The sequence below is a fragment of the Sceloporus undulatus genome, chromosome 3 (genome assembly GCF_019175285.1).
Source record: "Sceloporus undulatus isolate JIND9_A2432 ecotype Alabama chromosome 3, SceUnd_v1.1, whole genome shotgun sequence".
NCBI lineage: Eukaryota > Metazoa > Chordata > Lepidosauria > Squamata > Phrynosomatidae > Sceloporus > Sceloporus undulatus.
Window position 1 is genome coordinate 7,420,477 of NC_056524.1, and position 24,014 is coordinate 7,444,490.

Sequence of the window (24,014 nt, forward strand, 5' to 3'; positions counted from 1 at the left end):
TTCACAAAATACATTTTTGCACAAAACTTCATAAAGATTTCTCAAAGATATCTCAGTGAAAAATGCATGAAGTGCCTTTTGTTTCTTGCCCAACAGGGAGAAAACTTTTGAAATGTTTTTTGTGGTCTACAAAAATGAAATTAGTGAACATTTCCATTTCCATATAGGCCATAGCTAATTATTGTTGAAATCAGTGTTTAAAACGAACACTTGTACTATGAAAGAAGTAAGCTTATTTCTTATTATTTTATAGTCAGGATGTAATTTAATTACACTTTATTTCTACTAGGATCACTCAGATTGAAATACAAGACTGGATTCAGTTCATATCATCAAAGTGCAGTCATGGCACTGCATTCAGCACATTGGGCCTGCTGGCAGGAGGATTCTGAGAGCTGTAGTCCAGAGCTCTAGTTCTTCAAGATCTGTTTTTTCCAAGTGTTCGTTCTTCAACCTCTCTTGAAATTTCTTCTAAAATAAGACCATTTCTCTTGTCTTTGCAGAGTGCTCACATAGATAGTCACAAGAAGAACAGTGTACGCCACAAATTGGTCTCCTTGACACTCAAAAAGAAATCCAAGTTAACGGAAGAGGTGAGCAGTAGTTCTCTCCATATTCAATGCACAGTTGGCCCATTAATAGCATCTTGCTACTCAATTTTTTAAAAAAATGTTATGGGGAAACACACAGGAGCAAAATACGCCACCTTTTAATTGTCTCACTTTGGCAGAGACTGTCCCAAGTAATTGTCTGTTGTCCCAGTTTTTCAGCCGCTTTGAAAATGTCCCATTTCTACTCTTGTCCTTTCACTTTCTCTCTTTGTCCTCAGCTTGCTTCAGTTGCTGTAAACTAAATTCACAGCACAAAAGCAATTTGTATTTAGTTTACTCAGCAGAGGGAAAAGGAGAGGAGGGGACAAAATTCTGTCCTTCCCAGTAGGCTCAGGTAAAAGCAAACTATGTGTTCTTCATCTGTAAAATTTTTGTCATCTTGCCCATACACTAATGTTGCTTGATGATGTAAGTTCCAGTTTTTATCTGTGACATGTTGAAGGATATGTGTATCCACATACACAGGCTTAGTTTTGGTGGCTGGAGCGTTATGTGGATGGATAATAATGCCACATCTGTATGTTTGACAACCTGAAAGCCCCTTCCCTCTGTTTTGCCAGGTGACCAAGCGCCTTCATGATGGTGAGTCTACTGTCCAAGGCAACAGCATGCTTGAGGACCGGCCCACCTCAAATTTGGAAAAACTCCATTTCATTATTGGTAATGGCATCCTCAGGCCAGGATTAAGGTTAGATATTAGTATGAAAAGAAGCAATACTTTCTATGGATCTTTTTTCCCATATATACATGTACATACACATACAGTGGTCCCTCCACGTTCAGTGGGGTTAGGGGTGAAGGATCTCCGTGAATGTGGAAAAAATGCAAATAAAAATACTATTCATAATAATAATAATAATAATAATAATAATAATAAATATTTATGTTTCCCTGCCTCTCCCAGTTGGATCGAAGCAGGGTTACAGACTAAGTAAAAACACATTATATGGACTAAAATTCTCTAACATTAAAATATCCAACATGTAATTATCAATTAACTATTAACAATTAACAATTAATACAATCAGTAAATAGTGTAGCATCTCATTCAAGGGGGTAGTCGGTCGGTATATTATATCATATCAGGATATGCTTGGCAAAAAAGCTTGGTTTTAAGTGCTTTTCTAAATACCTCCAGTGAGTTCGCCGAGTGGATATCCTCAGGTAGGCTGTTCCAGAATCTCGGAGCCCTTATAGAGAGGGCTCTTTGGGAGGTGTAAACATATTTGGAATTCATAGTTTCCAATAAGTTCTTGCCCGATGTTCTAAGAGTGCGGGGCGGATTATGTAGGGTGAAGCAGTCCCGTAAGTAACTCAGACCCAAGCCATGTAGGAATCTCCAGATCTTCCAGTGCAACTCTGTGGCCAACATCTGCCAGAAGTCGACCTACAAATGCCTAGAGATGTGTTTTCTCTAAAAAAAATCTAGGTTCTCCAACACAAGTTTTTGTAGGAAACAAAGTTTATGTACACCGAACCATCAGAAAGCAAAGGTGTCACTATCTCAGCCACCCATGAAAACAGTTTTAGATTTTGGAGGATTTCGGAATTCCAGATAAGAGAAAGCCAACCTATATTACAAAACCTTTTTTAAAAAAAAGCATAAATTCTATTAAAAACTTATGGTTTAAATACAGTTTAAAATATTTTTTAAAACGTAATTAAGAACAGAAAATAAAAACAGAGCACACCACATTAAATACTATTGTGCAATTTGATTAAAATTCAGTCAAAGACTTGCCTAAATGCAAAGGTCTTAGCCTGCAGTGGTGGGGCTAACCAGACCTCCTATGGGAAGAAATTCAATTGTCTAGGAGCAGCCACTGAGATGTTTCTGTCTCGTATTTTCACCAACTGTGCCTGTGGAGGTTATGGGGTTTAGAGAAAGCCTTTCCCCCAAGATCTTGGAATTCAGACTGCTTTGTGTGAGGATAGTCTTTCAGACAGTCCTTTTCAAGAGATGATCTTCCTAATGCACCATCCTGTTTTCCTTTATACGTTGTCATATCTACACAGATGCTTCTTCATGGAACTTGCAAATGAATGTGGTTAGTCAGAGTTCAAATTCAAACAGATCTTTGTTCCATATGGATGAAATTTATTCAGATCTGCCCACAGCGACCCAAAATCCTTCCAAAAGCAGCCATGCCAGAGGGTGGATTCTCGTGTCTTTATGTGTCGGATGCTTTGCACCTTCAGAAATTTGTCAAGGTAAAGCAGGAGTGGAGGACAATAGAGGGGAGTGGGGGGGGGGCTTTTTTCACCCGTGCCTCTTTGATGGGCACCACAATGTGCTCCGAATTGACATCTTATCATGCTTTAGTTTAGCCAGTTCTGACCAATTGGTTGCAAAGGTTGGGGGAATGGCATTAGGGGCTGTGATGGCTAAATGAGTGGTTTTGAGCCATTTTTGCCCAAAACTGCATTCACTTTTCAATTTGGAAAGATGAAGATTTGAGGACCCTTTGGATTAAAATTGGGGCCCACAGGATCAACCCCTGAGTTAAAGCAGCATCTGAGAGGGCCCTGATTACCCAGAAGCGGCTAGTAGCTTTACTGCCTCTCAAGTGGTAAATCCACTCATGTGGTTTTAATCCAGACTTAACAAAGTACCAATGGTGCTGAACCCTATCTCTAAAACAGGTTCAATACCTTGGAGAATGCCTTTGAACTCCATACTAAAACCTGGCCGATTTGCTGCCCCACTCACATGGAAAGACCCAGCTTTTGCTGTGTTGCCCCTCCTCTGGAATCTGCTCCTAAAGTGGTTGCTGACAAACAGTGCATTCGAAAAAGGGAAGTTCTCATTGCAACATTTCTCTTGGCATCAGTATTAAGGAACTCATCAATGGAGGCCTCCAGGTTACGCTCCGTATTGTGAAGAGGCGCGAGGACCTTTGCCAATGGGACCAGGAATCAGCCACCAAGTGGCTGGAACTCAGGTTAAAAAAAATAAGGAAGTGGGAAATCAGTGGTGATGCCCATTCTTGGTACACATTTTGGAGGCTAAAGCTCTTATGATGAATTGCTCTTGTAGAGAGTACCATAGCTCCATGGTAGAGCAAGCTGTTTGTATGAGGAAAGTGTGGATTCTAATCTGGTTATTTAAGTGGAAGGCTTTCACGGCTGGCAACCAAGTTTTGTGGGTTTTTTCAGGCTATGTGGCCATGTTTTAGAAGATTTATCCGATGTTTCACTGGCATCCTGACTGGCATCTTCAGATGGCTGTGCTGAAGATGCCAGCCACAGATCCGCAAGACCTCAGGCATAAATCTTCTAGAACATGGCCCACATAGCCGAAAAACCCACAAAAACTATGCTTACTAATTGCTGGAAAGGAAAAGAATCAGGTTTACTAGTGATTCAGTAGCGTCTGGTGCTTTTGTGCATGGGTGTGGAAAACTGCGCGGGGTTTAGTCCAGACTTCAAAGGAACTATCCCACAATGCAGAATCCTATCCCTGAAAAAGGTTTACACAATGAACAACTAATTTATTGGGGAGAAAACAACTTCCTGTTTTGTGGCAGGGAAGCAAGAGGTAATGGGAACTCAGGAGAGCCATTCAAGTAATACAGGGTAGAAAGACATTGAAGGTTACCGCACCGGGAATAAAACGTTCCCCGATGCATTACACAGGCACGAGCGGGGCCACCACGAGTTGATGGGAAACCGATGGCCCAGAACGCTAGTTTACCGCACAGGGACGCGCACACGCCCCCAATCACCGAGCGTTCCATCACGTTCCCACGGTTTCATTGATCCATTTCTGGGAACTGTTCAAAACATTTCCCAGAATGGCGCCCTCTGGAACCCGATGGAACGGTGGGAACGCTCGGTGGTGGCGATGGCGGCTTTCCCTGTGCGGTAAACTAGCTTTCTGGGCCCCATCGGGTTCCCATCACGTTCTGTGCGCCCCCGCTCATGCCCGTTGTTAACGCATCGGGGAACGTTTTAATCCCGGTGCAGTAACCTTCATAGCCCTTTTAGTCTGGAACATCAGTATGGTAAGGGTACGTAGCACCTTTGCAGACTAACTGTGCAAAAAGAAGTTGAAGCATAAGCTTTCATGGATTTAGTCTACCTCCTCAGATGCTTGGAGTGAAGGCCCAGAAAGGACCTTTATAATCAGACTGAATGATAGCCATTGAAAGCAGCATCACTGTGTGTATAGTGATGAGGTGTCAAGTTCAGTTTTTGATGGTGGTTGAGAGGCAAAGACAGAATAAAATGTTGCCTGATGACTATATACTGGTGGAGGAAGTTTTGGAACATAGTGTATACATGGATGTGTAAAAAACCCATAATAAAAAAAAAACACTATTATTTACCTGAGAGAACATTCTCTGGGAATTCCAGGTCCTCCAGTGGAACTCTATGGCAAAATCTACCAGAGGCAAGAATCAGCATTAGTTAGTACACTTAAAGGCATATAAACAAGAAGTGCTGATATTTTTTTAAACTCTTACAACAAGATGCTGACCCTGATCAGATGGAAACCTGGAGTAAACACAACAATATGGTGAGGGGCAGCAAGTGGAGAAAGGGATTCAGTGTTGGTCTAAATCAGACTAAAAGATCAATTGTAATACTTTATTTCTTTCCTTCTTTTTTTTAATCGAATGGTGCTTTTTTCTCATAGGCCACCAAATCAAAGAAACCAATCTGCTGCCGTTACTTATGGATGGACGACAAAGACTCTGCTGACATTCAGCTACAACAGCAAAGCTCTGTACTCTTGTGCTGATAAGATCACTTGAAGGACCACTTGGATTTTCACTTACATTGCTCGTTTGATAAGGTAACCACTTAAGAAATATAGGAGAAACAGAGCTCTTCAAAGTGCACATATAGAACTAGCTTAAGAGGTAAAGCTTGCAGTATTAACCCCTTGGACTACAAAAGGGCAAATCAGAGCCATAAACTGTATTCCAAGATTTCTGTAGTTTCTTCCAGAATGGCACAACTTCATGCTGAAATAGCAAAACTCTCATGACATGTGTGGCATCCCTTCAGTGCTTCTTATGCCATAGGGGGGTGTTCCCATTCGCCTATAAAGCGTATGATAGCGAATTTAGGGGGTCCGTTTCCACTCAAGCCTGAATTAGATCTGCATTGCCCCGATCATCCCATAGATTCAATCTGAATCGGAATCTGAATAATTCAAATATATTCCTAAAACCAGTTTTAAAAAAAAAGTAGTTTTAAAGCGAATTTTTGCTCCGGGGTCTGATTCGTGTATCTGAATGGACGAAAGGGTGTCATCGGGAACCTGGAGATGGGAGGAGCGCGCTCAGGGACTGGCCTGGGGGTGTTCACCCCTTTGGTCTCTTTTCGCATCCCACATGCCATTTTCTCAATTCGCATAGACTTCCCCGTGGATTGCAACCTCCTCTGCTCCTCACATAACGCGATGTGGAGGAGGCCATTTGAACACCATTTTAAACTTTCTTTTTTCTCCGTCTGCCTGGCAGCGATGGGCTTTGCATACATGCCGCTTGATTGCCCCCCAGACAGCCCAGGAGCAATGGGGGAGACAAGGATTTGGGGGAATGGGGCTCCTTCCAGGGACTATGGGAGAACACAGAGAGCCTGGATGCCAAAGATCTGTGAGGAGGATCAAGCTTCTCTTCTGTCTTCCCCAAAGAGTCTCTACCCCACTGAAGCCCGCTGCTTCTCCCCTGATTCCGATTTGCCAACCTGAGGTTTGGATGCATAGTCTCTGCTCACTAAAGCCCGCTGCCTTCTCCTCCTTGATCCATTTGGCAAACACACACGCAGGCACACTATTTAGATAGATGGAGGGATGGATGGATGATGAATGGATGGATGGATGTGATGAAGTAATAGATAGATAGATGAGATAGACATAGATAGATATGAGATAGAGAGAAGACAGCCAGACAGACAAGACGACAGATATAAAGATATATTTATTCGAAATAAATATAAAAGATACAACTTGTTTTAATTTACGGGGAAAAAACCCATTGTAGTTCAAACCCACTGTAAAATAAAATAAGCATTGTTAGAACCCTTAACCTGCCCTGGTTCAGTACAAGGAATTATGGGAATTGTTCTGTTTGTGTAGAACTTATCCTCTTCTGTCACAGAGTCTGGTGCCATAATACTACAATTACCAGGATTTCCCTACACTGTTATGGCCGTTAATATGGGGAAACACAAAGAGGACGAATAAGCCTCATTAACCACAGAAAGCCTCGATTTGCACGCCCCCCAAAAAAACCCAAACTTTTTCTTAACTACGCGCTTGATGACAGCTTTGCGGACACACATGAACGAGCAGTAATCCTTTAAAATTTAAGCGAATTTAAACTAAATGGGAACAAAAAACAGGCTCTAATGAATTGAGGTAATTTGCCATTTATGCGTAAATGATGGAAAAAATTCAAATATTTCCCGAAAAATAATCCGAATCAGAATCGCACAATCCAACTTTATCTGACACATGGGAACACCCCCCCCCCTCAGAGTACAAAAAACCTTCTTTTTCTCTTCAACTCTCAAGCGTTTCCCTGTTTCTTTCTCCTCTCCTCCCAAGTCTCTTCCCTCGGAAGTGGCCGCGACCACGTATGATGCTGTTTCTCAATGTGAACAATATGCCAAAAGCAAGGAGCCCAGGAACGGAATGCTCCCTGGACTCTTCTTCAGGAAGGAGATCTTCCCACCTGGCACAACCCAAATAAGACCAACTTTCTTGCAACAAACCTCATTTTCCGCAAATCGTGAGAGAGTAACTTGGGGCATACCGGTGCTGTATAAGTAGTTTCGGCACAAGATTGCCCCCATAAAAAGTTGAAGATAAGTGACACATGTGTGTTTTATGAATCGGTTGTCCCAGATAGTCTTGATTGGGTTACAGTGGTCCCACCACCTTCACTGTGCTAGGGGTGAGTTGGCCCCCATGAATTATGGACAAACCAAAAATAACACTTACTCTTTACTAACGTAGAAACAATCACTAAAATCTCCAGGTCCTCTCGTAACTCTGGTGGTTAACACTGCCAAAATGACTCATAGAACTTCATGCTGGAGGACATTACAAATGCCAAGAAAAAGTTCTTTTTTCCTCAACATTCTAGTTCTACAGCACGCACTCTATGTCCAATGCTAAGCAGGACCTTAGAAATTCCTCAGAGAACCTATTATCAAAACCGCAAATAATAACTCTGCAAAAGTCAAAGCCGCAAATGTGGACGCAAAATATCTAAACAAACAGGAATGCAAAATTTGTTCTATTCAAGTGCGGACAGAAATTTCTAAACTGCTTTGTTGGTGCATCTATTTTATACACTGTAGACTAATTATCAGTTAAAACAGAAAACCATCTGTACACTTTGACACAAAATGAGGACATTCATGATAAACTGATAATGCAAAAGACGTGTTCTAATAACATTATTACTCCCATTAATAATCGCATTAAAGAATTGTGTGGAACACATGCAAAACATAGAATCATAGAATCAGAAAGCATATGAGTTGGAAGTAGACCGCACGGGCCCATCCAGTCCACCCCCTCATGCAGGAAATCCAGATCAAAGCATCGTCGACAGATGCCATCCAGCCTCTGTTTGAGACCTCCAAGGAGGAAGACTCCACTACACTCCGAGGGAGTTTGTTCCACTGTCGAACAGCCCTTACTGTCAGGAAATTCCTCAATGTTGAGGTGGAAATCTCTTTTCCTGTAGCTGCATCGCTTGCCTCGGTCCTAGTCTCTGGAAGCAGCAGAAAAACAAGTTTGCTCTCCTCAATATGACATCCCTTCAATATTTAAATAGGGCTATCATATCACCTCTTAACCTTCTCTTCTCCAGGCTAAACATCCCAGCTCCAAAGCTCGTTCCTCATAGGGCAAGGTTTCCAGACCTTTCACCATTTAGTCGCTTCCTTGGACGCCCATTTCTCAATTCCTTTTTGAATTGTGTGCGCCAGAACTGGACACAATATTCCAGGTGGGCCTTACCAGAGCAGAATATAGTGGCACTATTACTCGCTGGATCTAGATACGATACTTCTATGATGCAGCCTAAAATCGCTTGGCCTTGTTTAGCTGCCGCATCGCACGTTGACTCATGTTCAGCTTGTGGTTACTTGACCCTAGATCCCTTTCACATGTTTGTCTCCTTAACCAGGTGTCTCCATCCTATATCTGTGCATTCATTTTTTCGCCCTAAGTGCAGACCTTACATTTCTCCCTGTTGAAGTTCATTTTTAGCTCTGGCCCAGCTTTCTAGTCTATTCAGGTCATTTTGAATTTTGATCCTGTCCTCTGGAGTAAGCTATCCTCCTAATTGGTGTCATCTTGCAATTTGATAAGTATTCCCCCAATTTTTTCCTCCAATCATTGATAAAGATGTTGAAACTACTGGGCCAAGGACAGAGCCCGTGGGACCCACTTGCACTTCTCTCCAGGATTGAAAAGGAGCCCATTGTTGAGCACCCTTTGGGTTCGGCCGGTCAACCAATTACAAATCCACTTAACAGTTGCCTTTGTCCAGCCCCATTTTACAAGCTTGTTTTGAGAATGTCATGGGGAACCCTGTCAAAGGCCTTACTGAAATCAAGATATACTACATCCACAGCATTCCCTCATCTACCAAGCTGGTAATTTATCAAAAAAGGATTAGATTGTCGGCATGACGTGTTCTCTGAAACCCATGTTGACTTTTTGTGATATGGCATGGGCTTCGATGTTCACAGACTCTCTGTTTAATGATCTGCTCCAGAATCTTCCTAGTACGGAGTCAGACGAACTGGAGGATATTGTTGGGATCCTCTTTTTTCCCTTTTTTGAATAAGCTTTTGTAGACTTTAGTCTACTTCCTCAGATGCATTTGGAGGAAGTAGACTGAAGTCTATGAAAGCTCATGATGCCAATTTCTTTTTTTCAGTTAGTCTCAAAGGTGCTACAAGATCTCTCTTCCTACCTTGTGTTTCATTTGTTCCGATTCTTCTATATACAGGAAGAAGACTTGGCAGAACTGGCTTCCCAACAATATTATGTGGATTATGGGTCCGAGATGGTCTTGGAGCGGCTCCTAAACTTGATCCCCTCCTACATCCCAGACAGGGAGATCACACCTTCAAAAACCATTGAGAAGTGGGCTCAGTTCATCATTGCAGCTCATAAAAAGGTAAGCAGCTTGGGAAAGAGCCAGGGGCCCATTCACACTATACAATTAAGAGTGCTATATTCCACTTTTAACTACCATGGCAACATCCCATAGAATCCTGGGAAATGTAGTTTAGGGGCATTTAATATTTTCAGCCAGAAAATATCACAAACTTTGGTTCTCCAGGTGTTTTGGACTTCAACTTCCAGAAGCCCCATCCAGAAGCCCCATCCAGCTTGGCCAGCAGTCAGGCATCCTGGGAGGTGAAATCCAGAACATCTGGAGGACCAAAGTTTGGGAACAACTACTCTAGTGGCTCCCTAAACTACAACCCCCAGCGTTCCATATAATGGAACCATGGCAGTTGAAGTGGAATCAAAGCACTATAATTGTCTTGTGTGGAAGGACCCCAGTTCCCCATTGTAAGCAGAGGCATATTGTAGTAAGAATGCCTGTCTGCTCTGATCTGTTTTCCTGAATCTGGAATTTGGCTTCACCTTATATAGCAGAGGACCTGTCTGTCTCCAGAGTTAGTGGGACAGTGAATTGGCTCCAGGTTTCAGTATGAACTCTCGAGGAGCTGTCCAGAATGTTGAGCATTTTGGAAAATGTCAGCATTCTCTCTTCCCTCCCTCTTTGCTATTTAGAGCAAGAGGGATTTTACATAGCATAGAATTTCTTGCATGTCTAAACCCTGCTCTCTTTCCCAATTTAAAACCTCCCGTTTGCTCACTACAAAACTGATTTGCCCCAAATCGCCCAGAAAGCATTACAAGTGCATGAAAGCACATGGAAATAGCCCCCAATGATCAGGAGCACCCCAGAATCCTGTGCATACATTTTCTCCATACATTTTCTGTTTTTCCACTGCATGCTCTCTCAAAATGGAAACATGAAGAGGGATTTCCTGTTGCCATTTTGAGAAGTACTGCACAGGAAAGTAGAGATATTTGGGCTTGCTGGGGGGGGCAATGCTGTCCATGGGGGAAGGGAGCTTCGGATGAAATTGCCTCTTAGCTCCCACGTAGTTACCCACACCTGCTGTACAATATCTTCACTTGCTTTTATCAGTATGCTCCCCCCTCGCCTGCTTCTTCTTTGCAGGGAATATATACACAGAAGAGAACTGACCCCAAAAAAGTCAAGGAGGAAGTGGTGGATTTTGCCCGTTTCAAGTGGCCGTTGCTGTTCTCCAGGTTCTACGAAGCTTTCAAGTTCTCAGGTAAACCATTTGCAAGTGTAGGGAGCAATAGACAGTGGTGCTGAAGACTGTGATCTATTCAACTCTGTTGTTGTTGTTGTGCCTTCAAGTTCTTTCCAATTTATGGCAACTCTAAGGCAAATCTATCATGGGCTTTTCTTGGCAAGATTTGTTCAGAGGAAGTTGCCATAATCTTCCCCTGAGGCTGAGAGCATGTGAGTCGCCCAAGATCAATATTCCCATCACCCCAAGTTTGTATCCTTACCTATAGCAATTACACTCTATGCCCATGATGGAAGGTCTTGAGCTCCCACTACACAGAGCAGTTTTACAACAGTGTTTTCAATATTTGTTATTTGGGTGGGAGGGGGAGGTAAAGAATGAACATATAACCTGTTAGTGCACTCTGTGAGTGGTTGTACTTTTTCCAAGGTTGTATATTAGTGACGAGGGAAGACAAACATAGGGCTAGTCTACACATTTAAAATATTCCTCATTTCAGTAGAATATAATGCTATCTGGCCACATGCAATTTGCAGGAATTTGGGCCTTTTTGAGGGGCAGGGGGGAAAACTCCTTAAAGGCTTCACAGTTTTTACTAGAGTATGCACCGAAATCTGTAGAAATGCATATCACCACATGTGTGGCCATCTGTCTGTTTTGTATGCATTTGGATGGCTGTTTATTTTGGTGAGATGGAGAGTGAATAGATGCAAATATGTATAGCAAAATGAAGACAATTAACCATTGATGTGAATGTACAAAAATGAACACTAATTCGCATAATACACTTTATGTGTTGACTAGCCCAAAGTGTGCTATCTTCTAGCAGCCTATTTCTCCAGTGCTTCATTTCCTTTGCAACTACTGTACCCATGGCCTTTGTCATCCTACAGTACTACCAAATGCTTCTACTAACACAGTTACACCAATGAAGTGTGCCAACACAATTCCAACCATAAATATAGATGTACCACTTTAAAGAATAAAATTGTGATTTCCCACATGGTATATAGAGGAGGTGGATGCTGATCCAGCATTTGACTCTGCTAAAACGTTGGACAATAATGCAAGTTGTAAAGATGGACTCATACCCACTTTCCTACAGAAAATCTGAGACTCTGATGCCTCTACCTTCACTTTGCATTTATAAGTAAACTTTTAGAGGAAACATGAAAGGAAAGGAAGCATGAAAAATTAGCTGGGCCTTGTTTGATCTTTAGGGGAGATAAGGAATCCCACTACCAAAGAGGCTGGGTGCTGTTCCATTTATTACGTGGCTTGTTTCTTCAGCAGTGGTAAGACTTTTACCAGAAACAACAAGCAAAGCTTAAGATGCAAACACACTTCTCTTTTATGCTTTCTTTTTAAATCCCAGGTCCTAGCCTTCCCAAAAATGATGTAATTGTAGCTGTGAATTGGACAGGAGTATACTTTGTAGATGAACAAGAACAAGTCCTTCTGGAACTTTCCTTTCCAGAGATCACGGCTGTCTCCAGCAGTAGGTAAGGTGTAAAATAACAAATATTGGGACAAAGCCTTTAGTTGGCCACCCTCTTTTTTAAGACTTCCAAAGAAGGAGACCCACCACCTTTCTAGGCAATTGGTTCCAAACCGCCCTCGCTGTCAAGATGTTTCTTCTAACATTCAGTCAAAACCTACACTCTTGTAACTTAAAACCATTAGACCTACTTCTACCCTTTGAGGCAGCAGAGATCAAATGAGGTATCCAAAACTGAACACAGTATTCCAGCTGAGATCTGGGGGCAGTAATAGTCCCACTATCTTTTGTGCTGATTGTGGGCTCCACATCTCCACATGCTGAATATTTATTCTATTTGTGTGTGTTGTGTGCCTTCAAGTCATTTCCAACCTATGGTGACCCTAACGCGAACCTACCACAGGGTTCTCCTGGCAAGATTTGTTCTGAGGAGGTTTGCCATTGCCTCCCTCTGAAGTTGAGAGTGTGTGACTTGCCTGAGGTCACGCAGTGGATTCCATCATGGCCAAGGGGGAATTCAAACTCCAGCTTCCAGAGTCATAGTTTAGTGTCCAACCACTACACTAAAGTGGCTGTATGCTGAGAAGATTTGGGGTTGGAGCCATTATCTTTTTTCTATGATTTTTCTTCTAGAGGGGGAAAGCTCCAGGGACAGAGCTTCACCTTGGCCAATATAAAAGGTGATGAATACACATTCACTTCCAACAACGCAGAAGACATCCGGGACCTTGTGGTGACCTTTCTGGAAGGGCTGAGGAAAAGATCAAAATATGTTGTCACACTTCAGGACAACCCAAATCCTAGTAAGGAAGCTGAACTCATTATAAAATGTCTGGTACCATTACAGCATTCATCCCCCATTAAGACCTGTCTATCCCCTCATGATGTGGAGGAGTGAGCAAATCTCAGAATATGCCTGCAGAATATTTGTATGTTTCAGTCTCGTCTCTCAGTCGCATTAACTGGGAATACAATTATTATTTTATTTATTTTAGCTGGCCAGGGCCCCCAAGGTGATGCACAGTGGAGAAAAATGTTTAAAAACAATGCATAGATTTGGAGAAAAACACATAAAATACTTTTTAAAATAATGCAAACCAAGCCAGAACAGTTTGAAGGTTTGACTATGTGGAATGGCACTCTTTTAGCTATCTGCTGGAAGCTTGAAAGAATTGGAAGCAAGCTAAAATTCCCTGTGAGGGAATTCCACAGTCAGACTGCTACTACAGATAAAACCCAATTAATAATAATAATAATACAATTTATATATATCCTGCCTCTCCCTTACAGATCAAGTTACAACAGCGCAAGTACATAATAAAATACATCAATAGTACATCAGTAAAACATTTAATACATACAAACCAACACTACATAATCCTCTATCCCCTTACCTTAAAATCAATCATGTAATAAAATGTCAATTTATTACATGTACTCACCAGCATAAAGTCATGAAGTGGAAACATGCAACACCTCAGCAAAAGCCCACATATCCTACTTTTGTACTTCCCCAAAGTATCCATCTGCCACTGTGAAAAACCAGATATTGGACTAGATAGGCCTTGGGATGTCAATTTTTGTTTATTTCATTCTCACATGTGAGAATAGCAAATTTCAAAACTTTTTGTCCTGCTGTGTGAGGTTAGAAATTTTTTTGCCATTCCCCCAATGATTTTTTTTAAAAAAAAAACAGGTTTTTTTTGGGGGAAAAAATTCAGAAATGTTTTTTACTTTTGCACAAAAACTTCCCAGTCCTTGGGGGTTTTGTTTGGTGCAAAATAAAGGCCTTTTACACCTACTCCATTAATCTTGCTTGACAGCTGTTGCTCCAATCAATGTGCATCTTCTATACAGGCCAGCTCTCAGGATGAATGACTGCAGAGCATCTTAGATGTGACCCATTAGTGGTCCATTTATCTGCAGCCTTGATATAGCTCTGCCTAGCTATGACATACAGTAGCTCTCCAGCTCTACACGCTGGACTCTTTCCAGCAAAGTGCAGCTTGTACTGTTGTTCCACCTTCTCGCCCTAAATATTCCCAATTTTATCTGACTTTAAAAGTAGTGTAAAATGATGGTTTGCTTGCTTCTCTTGCAGTGGGTGAAGACTCAGGTTTCCTCAGCTTCCTCAAAGGAGATTTGATCATCTTGGACCAAGACACAGGAGAAAATGTGATGAACTCTGGCTGGGCCAATGGGGTCAATGAGAGGACCAAGCAGAAAGGAGACTTCCCAACGGATTCAGTTTACGTCCTGCCCACAGTAACCATGCCTCCTTTGGAGGTTGTGGTAAGTTGCATGAAGTGGGCATGTTGTCAGCTGGGCAGGCAGCTCTTGGGGATCTTCTAGGGACAAGGAAACAACCATACGGTTGTTTTTAGCTCTCCTTCTTTCCAGTGCTCAATTTGACTTTCCTGGAGGGATGTAAAAGACATTTGCATTGCATGATTACCTTTTTTAATGGATTCAGTTTGTGGTCTATGAAACTATTAATAAAATTAAATGTGTGTCTTTTAGTTTCATGTTATTGGAAGGAAACTGCAAGAGTTAGATTCTACTCCACCCTCCCCCTTTTTCAAAGTCTACAAGTAAAAACTCATTACTAAATATGCACATATTTGAAAAATTTGCCCAAGTATGGTTTAGTCACTGGAAAGATGTTTAAAACTGCTCATGTTAAGAACAAGTGTGGAAGGAGACATACCACAGGAGATGTGCGTATTACAATATGCATTATTATTTTTCTTGTGGAAGGGTGAAATGTCTCATAGCTGGTACAGACCATGAATGAAGCAAACATGTTGGTAGTATCTAAGGAATTTAACAAAAATGAAGCCGATGGGTTCATATTCCTACTTTCTTATCATGACACATTCACTTTTCCTTTACTTCTTACTCGGTGGTAACCTTCCTTTGCATTCTGGTGCTGGGTGGACTTGCCCATAGCCACTCCCGTATAAATCTGAAATAACCCTATTTATTTACTCAGTCATTTCCAATTTATGGCAACCATAAGGTTGCCAAGAAAACCCCATGATAGGGTCACCTTAGGGTTGCCATAACTCAGAAATGACTTGAAGACCCACAACAAGAAACATGTAGACTTAGAATACATTAGTCTTTGAACGTTTTAATAAAAAGCTTGGCATTAGAAAGAAGTCAACATAGGCACCAGTCACACCTCTAAGAGGAGGACATTCCACAGTCAGGGTACCACAACCAAGAGTGTGCTTTCCTATGTTGTCTCATTTATATTGCCCTAACTGGTAGGACAATGAGGAGGGCCACTCCTGCAGACCTCAGTTCTCAGGCAGATATTTATAGGGAGATGTGCTTACTGGTTTGCTCATCCTCAAAGAAAAAGAGTGTCTTGACACACTGGGAAAACCTTTTAATAATAACAACAACAACTGCCACAAGATTTTCCACATTGTGGCACTTTTTTGGCGAAAAATTCATTTGTACAGAAAAATACTGGGATTTGTGTCCCATTCAACATTTTTGTGCCGAAAACAGCAACTTTGGTAGGGGAAAAATCACAGTGCTTCTGTGCAAATGATTTTTTTTTCTTTTTTGCAGTAAAGGCCCTGAAATGCTAGACATCTCTATATTTTTAAATGTGCAAAGACTCTTTGTCATTACATAGGGTTTCATGCCATTATTTGCATGCCTACTCATTATTCCCTTCTGGTTTTCTCTCTGCTTTCCCAGGCCTTGGTTACAATGACTCCAGACCAGAGACAGGATGTCATAAGGACGGCTCAGCTGGTGATGTCTGACAGTGAGGAGCGGATGAAGCCGTATACCCTGGAAGAATTCTCCTATGATTATTTTAGGTAAATCTTTAAAAACGGAAAGGGCTACAGCTATCCTGAAAGTATGCCTGGCCTTTTATACACCTTTTGTCCCTCTTTATGCTAAAGCATTCATGCTTTTGCTCAGAGTTGGAGAGAGTTGCTTATTGGATTGTATCTTCCCTAGAAATCATAATTTTATAAAAAGGGCATCTTTTCCTCCAAAGCTCCATGTTTGTGGATATGGCTAATCCTCCTTCTGATGCAACAAGATTTGGGGAGGACAAAAGCTTAAGGTCACAGTCATGACTGCTTTCTTTACATCTGATGAAGTCCCTCAACATCTGTCTTTTAGCATAAGTATAAGATCATCTTAAGTATATTTTGGAAAAAGTAGTTACAGTCTTGTATTATTGTGAGGACAGTGTTTCTCTCTTTTGGGTTCTGCAGGGATTCTTTTTAAACGGCTATAGCAAATGCTTTTTGGCCCCTTCTCTAGCCTGGAGAGAAAGATTGAGAGGCAATATGATAGCCATATTTAAATATCTGAAGAAATGATTGAACAAACTTGTTTTCTGCTGCTTCTGGGACTAGAACATGATTCAGTGGATTCAAATGGCCAAAAAAGAGAATCCACCTAAACATTAGGAAGAACTGTGAAGCTGAATGCTTTCATGGCCGGCATCTATTATTTTGTGTGGGTTCAAGAAGAGTTTATTCCTGACATTTAGCCAGCATCTGTGGCTGGCATCTTCAGAGAATGCTGGCATGGAAGAGAGTGGGTACTCTTCTCGAACATGGCCATACCCCGAAAAACCGACAAAAAACTATTAGGAAGAACTTCTTGACTGTAGGAGCTTTTCAACAGTGGAATAGATTGCCATTGGGGGGGGGGGGAAGAGAAGTGATATTTCAGGAGTGCTTTAGTTGTATTTTCCTGCATGGCAGGGGTTAGGACTTAGATGGCCCTTGCAGCCACTTCCAGCTCTATGATTCTGTGATTCTGTGTCTTCCTTTTCAGAACAAGGCATATTGGGGATGCATCTACACTGTAGAAATAATGTAGTGTAGGCTCCATCCTATGGAATTCATGGATTTGTAGTTTTGCAAGGTCTTTATCCTTCTCTGCAAAAGAGTGCTGGTGCCTCACAAAATGACAAGTCCCAGGATTCTGTAGGATGGAGCCATGGCAGTTAAAGTGGTGTCAGACTGCATTATTTCTACAGCGTAGATGCACACTGGGTCTTTTTCCCCTTCTTCTGCAGCATATAGGTCCCAAACACCTTGCACTATAGACTTCTAATTAGTACTGTAGAATTGTCATCATCCCTACTGCCAAGCTTCCCTAGGTGTGTTTGCTTTTTCTGACAGCCTTTATCTTTTCTGCCAGGCCTCCTCCCAAGCACACGCTAAGCAGAGTCATGATCACCAAAAACCGTGGGAAGGACAAGATGTGGTCTTACACCCGGGAACCAGTCAAGCAGCCATTGCTGAAGAAGATTCTGGGCAGTGAGGAGCTGTCACAAGAAGCCTGCATGGCATTTATTGATATCCTTCCAAGAGTTCTGTCTAAAATGACATATTCTCCCATATTTCCCAGATGAAAACTGGAACATATGTTGCAATGTCCCAACATCAGAATGCTCATGATGACAAAAGATATCAATGAGAAGGAACACACACTAGCAGAGGGTGCAGTGTTTGCTTTGCTTTAGCCTATTGGGAAGAGGCTCTGGCCCCTCTTCTCCTTTGCTCAGTTAATCGAATGGAAACTCCTTTTGCACTTTGAACTTATTGGTTTCAGCGGAAGTAAGCTGAAGGCAAAAGGGGGGGGGGATGAGAGGAGGAGAGAAAATTTGTATTAACCAGTGTGGATACATGGGTGGGAACCTTCTCTACCATTGTGTAATGCCCTTCCTTTGAAGGCCTGCTTGGCACCAATGCTGATTTCATTTAGGTGCCAAGTGAAAACCTATGTTTGTCCTTATCTGTTAATCAAGTCCTAATAGATTTACCTCATCAGTTATATGTAATGTATTTCCAGTCTGCTTAAATTATTTTTACTGTTTTAAACTGCTTCAGCCTGATTGTTTTCATTTTACTTTACCAAAGATCTTTTTGATATAGGGTGAGGTAGAAAGATTTTCAGAGGAAGCCGGAATGGTGTAGTGGTTTGAGTGTTGGAATACGATTCTGGAAACCAGGGTTCGATTCCCAGCTCAGTCATGAAATCCATCGTGTGATCTTGGGCAAGTCACACACTGAACTTCAGAGGCAATCCTCCTCTGAACAAATCTTGCCAAGAAAACCCTTTAGGATTGGCATAAGTCAGAAATGACTTGAATGCACACAACAACAAACAACGGAAAAACATTTTTAGAAACTTGAATATCAAGTAACCCTACATGAGAACATGAAGACTGAGATCCTAAACTGTTTGTTGAATAGCAATCTTGTGCACCTGAATGCACACCCAAAAGTACAGACAAATGCACATGTACATCTACACGTGCGTGTGCATTCATTGGTACCTGCATACACAGTGGCACCTCATGTGCAACTCCATTCCCCCAACCTCGAACTGAACAGAGACATTCCACATTGGTAAAAACATGCTCCCAAATAAATGGTAGAATTCAAAGATATAGTTATATTAGTTTTTTGTGGGTTTTTCGGGCTATGTGGCCATGTTCTAGCAGAGTTTCTTTCTGACGTTTCGCCAGCATCTGTGGCTGGCATCTTCAGAGAAATAGTTATATTAGTCTGTAGAATCAGTATGTAGAGAGATCTTGTAGCACGTTTGAGACTAACTGAAAGAAAGGAGTTGGCAGCATGCTCAGGCTGCCAACTTCTTTCTTTCAGTTAGTCTCAAATGTACTACAAGACCTCCTCAAATAAATGGGGAATCCTTTCTTGCCTGTTTTAGTTGTGCCCTTAACTAGGTCTGTGCACCCGTCCTGAAGTATATGGGTGACTACCCCTCCAAGAGGACCAGATCAGTCAATGAGCTCACAGACCAAATATTTGAAGGGTCCTTGAAAGCAGAACCACTCAAAGATGAGATTTATTCTCAGATTCTGAAGCAGCTCACTGACAACCACATCAAGTAAGAAAGTTTATTTCTCCCAGTTATGTCTTTCTGGAATAACATTGGTGGTAGGGTTGGCAGAGTGAAAACTGGCGAGAGCTTCTGTACTTTTAATGGCTGTCCAAAAGAGGGCGTTTTAACATGTTTTGCTTGCTATCTAGTTGTCTGATTAGCACTGCTTGCTGAAATTCCTTCTTCGATACAACCATTAAAAGGATAGGAGGAGTCTGCTGCAGTTTTTGTTCTGGCAACCCTAACTGGTGGTGAACCTGAAGGCTTTCATGGCTGGTATCCATGCTGTTTTGTGGGTTTTTCAGGCTATGTGTCCATGTTCTAGAAGAGTTTATTTCTGATGTTTCACCAGCATCTGTGGCTGGCATTTTCAGAGAAAGATGCCAGCCACAGATGCTGGTGAAACGTCAGGAATAAACTCTTTTAAAACATGGCTACGTAATCTGAAAAACCCACAAAAAACTATAGTGGTGAACCATTTCTGGCAGAGGTGGGAATTACATGACGCATGGGCCACAAATAGCCTACTGGTTCAACCAGGGAATTCCCAAAGCCTCCTTTCTTTGTTGTCTGGCAGCAAGCATTTGCAGAAATGATGGATTTATATAATGGGCTTTCTTTTAATGCTATACTGTTTTTAATTGATGCTTTTAATTTATATTTTATATGGTTTTATTTCCATAGACAGTATAATATATTTTAAGAATTGTTGTTGTTATTTTATTACTAATATTATATTATTTTTTATATTATTTTAACATTTGCATAAGTGGTGATTAACAAGTCCCATTCATTTCAGTGGGTCTACTCTAAGTGGTGACCCCCCCAGTGTTTTGGGTTATGTTGCTTAGGGCTGGGTGTGAGTGGGTCAATGTTGTGTTTCTGCCGGTATGGTGGTGATGTGTTTCCATACATAGGGATGAATGCTTAAACAGCTTTAAGTGCCAAGAAGGTGTTTGAACACATGAGCTAAATTTAAGAAGGGGAAAGGGAAAAAAGAAAAGAGCATTTTCAGCAATTTGTCAATCTAAGGGTATTTTTACACAATTGCTCATTTTATTCAAATTGTATTCTTGCATTTCTGAAATACATTGTTTTAAAGGTATAGCGAAGAGAAAGGTTGGGAGCTGCTTTGGTTGTGTACAGGCCTTTTCCCCCCTAGCAACATCCTCCTGCCCCACGTCCAGCGGTTTGTTCAGTCTCGGAAGCATCACCCGCTCGCCAGTGACTGCATACAAAGGCTACAGAAAGCCCTGAGGTAACTGACTCACTGTATGAGGTCCTTCTCTGTCACCGCTCCAAAAACGTGGAATGACCTGCCAGAAGAGATTTGCCAATTATCCTCGCTCGAGGCTTTCAAAACGGCGACAAAAACCTTTCTCTTCCGGCAGGCCTTCCCCGATTGATAATGTCCAGAACCAACTGAATGCCCCTCCTCTTATTATTTTTCTCATTTGTGGTTTGTTTATTAATTTTGACGTGTTGTTATGTATTTTTTTAACCATGTTTAATTTTACATTTGGGAGGGAGGGTTGGGCCGGGGTCTTGAGGGGCTTGTTGTTTTTATTGTTGTATATTGTACAAACTTTGTTGTTACCCACCTCTATTCCCAAAATGGAAGAGGCAGGATATAAATAAATAAATAGATGGTGGTGGTGATGATGATGATGATGATGATGATGATGATGATGATGATTATTATTATTATTATTACTATGAAAGAGACTGAGTTTTGCATGCAGATGGCCCTAGGTTCATTCCCTTGGCATCTCTTCTTAAAAGCACTCAGGAATCAAGACCTTGGGGGAAAAGTTGGAAATATGATCACTGCAGGGGGGTTACTTCTGGCACAACTTTGGAAAAAGAATATCATACCAACAACAGGCAGCTGATTACTCACATTATAGGATATGGCTGAAATGGACCCATTAACACACTTGATAAATGGGCAATCAGAAGGAAATACGAAAAGGGAATGGGAAATACTGATGAAATATTGTAAAAAAGATGGATGCAATAGAAAATTAATGATGTATAGATATTAACACGTATCACAGAAATCAATGTAGCAATAGAAATACTGAAGTTAATCAGAGATACTGTATGACATTAATCAGAAGCTACAAGAAGCTATCACACAAACCAATGTAACAGTAGGAAGTACAAAATAAGAAGAAAAGAAATTACGGTATGTTTTTGCAAAATCTTCTTTATTCTTAATTTATACATTTTAAACAGTGGAAGATACATGCAACTGTGTACATGCTGGAAAGAATACAAATCTGTGTACATATAATTTTGGATTAATAAAAAATAATCAAGCAGCATTAGAGAAATGGAAAGAATATTCAGAAAATATTCAGAAAACAGTTGAAGAACATGCTTTTCAAGTGCTGAGAAACCCTGACAGGAAGACTGATAAGAATTTTTGCAGTTTGGGACTTATTCCGTGCTAAATTCAAAAATGGTTGCCTTGCACAGAAAACAGCTGTTTCTACACAGTAAATAATATTTCTACATAGGAATGTTATTTCCTGTTCTAGTCTGATTGGGATTAACAATTGTAATAAGGAATATAAACTAGTGTGATTCTTTATTACTAAGCAACTACTGGAGAAGTGGGAAATGTGTGGCCCTCCAGATATTGTTAGACTACAACTCCCAACATCTCTCGCCATTGGCTATACAATCAATGTGATCTGGAGTCCAACAACATCTGGAGGGTCACATAATTCCCCTCTCCAGCTCTAACATAATGATCTGTCTGAGAGATCTGTACAATAATGTAACAGTGGAAAATAATGTCAACAGACTGAGTGTGGCATTGCAGTTAGACTGGAACCTGGGAGATCTAGCTTCTAATCCTCACTGAGCCATGAACTCATTGAGTGACCTTGGGCCAGTAACTCTTGCCTCAGTCTGAGTTATCTCAGAGGATTGCTGTGAAGATATAACAAGGAAGGAAAGAAAAGTATGTACAGTTGACTCTCCATTTTCGTGGGGATCCGTTCTAGACCCCACCCCCTACAAAAATGGAGACTCGCATGTATTCAAGCCCCATAGGCTTGAATACGGCACACCCCTGCGAGCACATGGGGGATGTGCGCCACGGGGGCACATCTCATTGGGGATAATGAAGGTCGCCCCTCCATGAATAATCAAGAACACAGATCTCAAGTCCACAAGAAAGGAGGGGCAACTGTATTTCACCTTGAGCATATTGGAATACAAGTGCAGTATAAAAGTAACAGATACAAAAATAACAAAAAGGGAACTAGAAGTACTGGGAATGGTACACTGTCACTGAGTGATTATTCCACCAGAACTCCATCTTCTTGAGAGCTTTCTTCCTTCCTTCTGAGTGGTCTTCAAAGACCATTGATGGTCTTCATTATTACAAATGAATGTTCAGATGCTATGCCTAAAAGTAAGGCTTCTCTTTCTTTGCCAGAAATGGATCTCGGAAATACCCTCCCCATCTGGTAGAAGTTGAGGCCATTCAGCACAAGACCACTCAGATTTTCCATAAAGTGTACTTCCCGGATGACACAGATGAGGTAAAAAGCCTGATTATTGACAAAATAAATAAGTTCCACAAAGGTCCCATAGAGAAGCTATTGTCTGATGGGTTGAAAGAATGGGGCCTGAGAGGAAGTCTTGTAAATTGTCCTCAAGTGGGCTTTGATGTATGGCAACCCTGTGAATGAGAGACCTCCTACAAGCTCCTACACCGTGGTCTGTATTTCATAGCTTTACAGATCCACGTACATTGCAGAAACGCAACAAAATCTTTTTAATTGCATAGTGTGCACTGGGAACTTCTGATGCACACTGAACACTTCTGGTGCACATCAGGCCCTCCCATTCTATTCCAGCACTTCCTAGCCAGTGTCCAAATGTGCATCAGTGTCCAAATGTGCATTTTCCAACACATGTATCTACAGAAAGGAAACAGGACTGGATCATGGTTTCATAAGTCAGAAATCTGGAGTTTCATGACTCCATTTCCTTCATCCACTGACTGCGTCCAGGGATGGTTTGTGTATGGTCTCCTAGTGCTCTAAAAAGAAACTGCCCTATTCTCTAGCTGGTCCCCAGATCTTTACATGTCAGAGGTGTTAAACTTCTGTTTTCTCGGCAGGCGTTTGAAGTGGAATCAAGCACAAAAGCAAAGGATTTCTGCCAGAACATCTCCAACCGGCTGCTGTTGAAGTCATCGGAGGGTTTCAGTCTCTTTGTCAAAATCTCTGACAAGGTGAGTGAGCAGCTCAGACTTCATTCAGCTTTCTATCTATCACAGATTATGGATGCTTCCCCAACTTGGTAAATCCCTGTTGTTTCACTGACCTATACAAGGGACAGGGAATCTTTGGATAAGACTTCAAAGGCTGCAGTGTTTGGGGAGTATTTGGGAGGCTATAGGACTAAAGAAATGTGGGTGGGACCAGATGTAATTCTTAAAAATTTGAACATTTTCCCACCTAGAAGGCAAAGCATAACTCAGTCCTTCACATGACGGTTCAAGAGTAAGCCTGGATTCAGCAGTTTTTGGTATGCAAAGCATAGTTCAGTTCTATGTATGGCCAGTCATGAGTACACCCCTGTCCATCCCTTTTTTAATATTGTGAAGCTGCTCTGAGTCCCAGTTCTGGGAAAAGAGCTGGATACAA

At 41.5% G+C, this 24,014-nt stretch overlaps 1 protein-coding gene across 1 annotated transcript in view; it reads left to right on the forward strand.

Moving 5' to 3' along the window:
• LOC121925124 (unconventional myosin-VIIa) overlaps positions 1-24,014 on the forward strand; it is a 114,698-nt gene that overhangs the window by 79,343 nt on the left and 11,341 nt on the right. The window contains exons 25-38 of the mRNA XM_042456920.1: positions 504-593; positions 1,172-1,299; positions 2,686-2,822; positions 9,546-9,766; positions 10,850-10,967; positions 12,325-12,451; positions 13,081-13,250; positions 14,549-14,739; positions 16,162-16,286; positions 17,635-17,792; positions 19,197-19,350; positions 20,447-20,602; positions 22,796-22,901; positions 23,486-23,599. Of these exons, the coding sequence (XP_042312854.1) occupies positions 504-593; positions 1,172-1,299; positions 2,686-2,822; positions 9,546-9,766; positions 10,850-10,967; positions 12,325-12,451; positions 13,081-13,250; positions 14,549-14,739; positions 16,162-16,286; positions 17,635-17,792; positions 19,197-19,350; positions 20,447-20,602; positions 22,796-22,901; positions 23,486-23,599 (1,995 nt within the window). The remainder of the gene's footprint in view (positions 1-503; positions 594-1,171; positions 1,300-2,685; positions 2,823-9,545; positions 9,767-10,849; positions 10,968-12,324; positions 12,452-13,080; positions 13,251-14,548; positions 14,740-16,161; positions 16,287-17,634; positions 17,793-19,196; positions 19,351-20,446; positions 20,603-22,795; positions 22,902-23,485; positions 23,600-24,014) is intronic.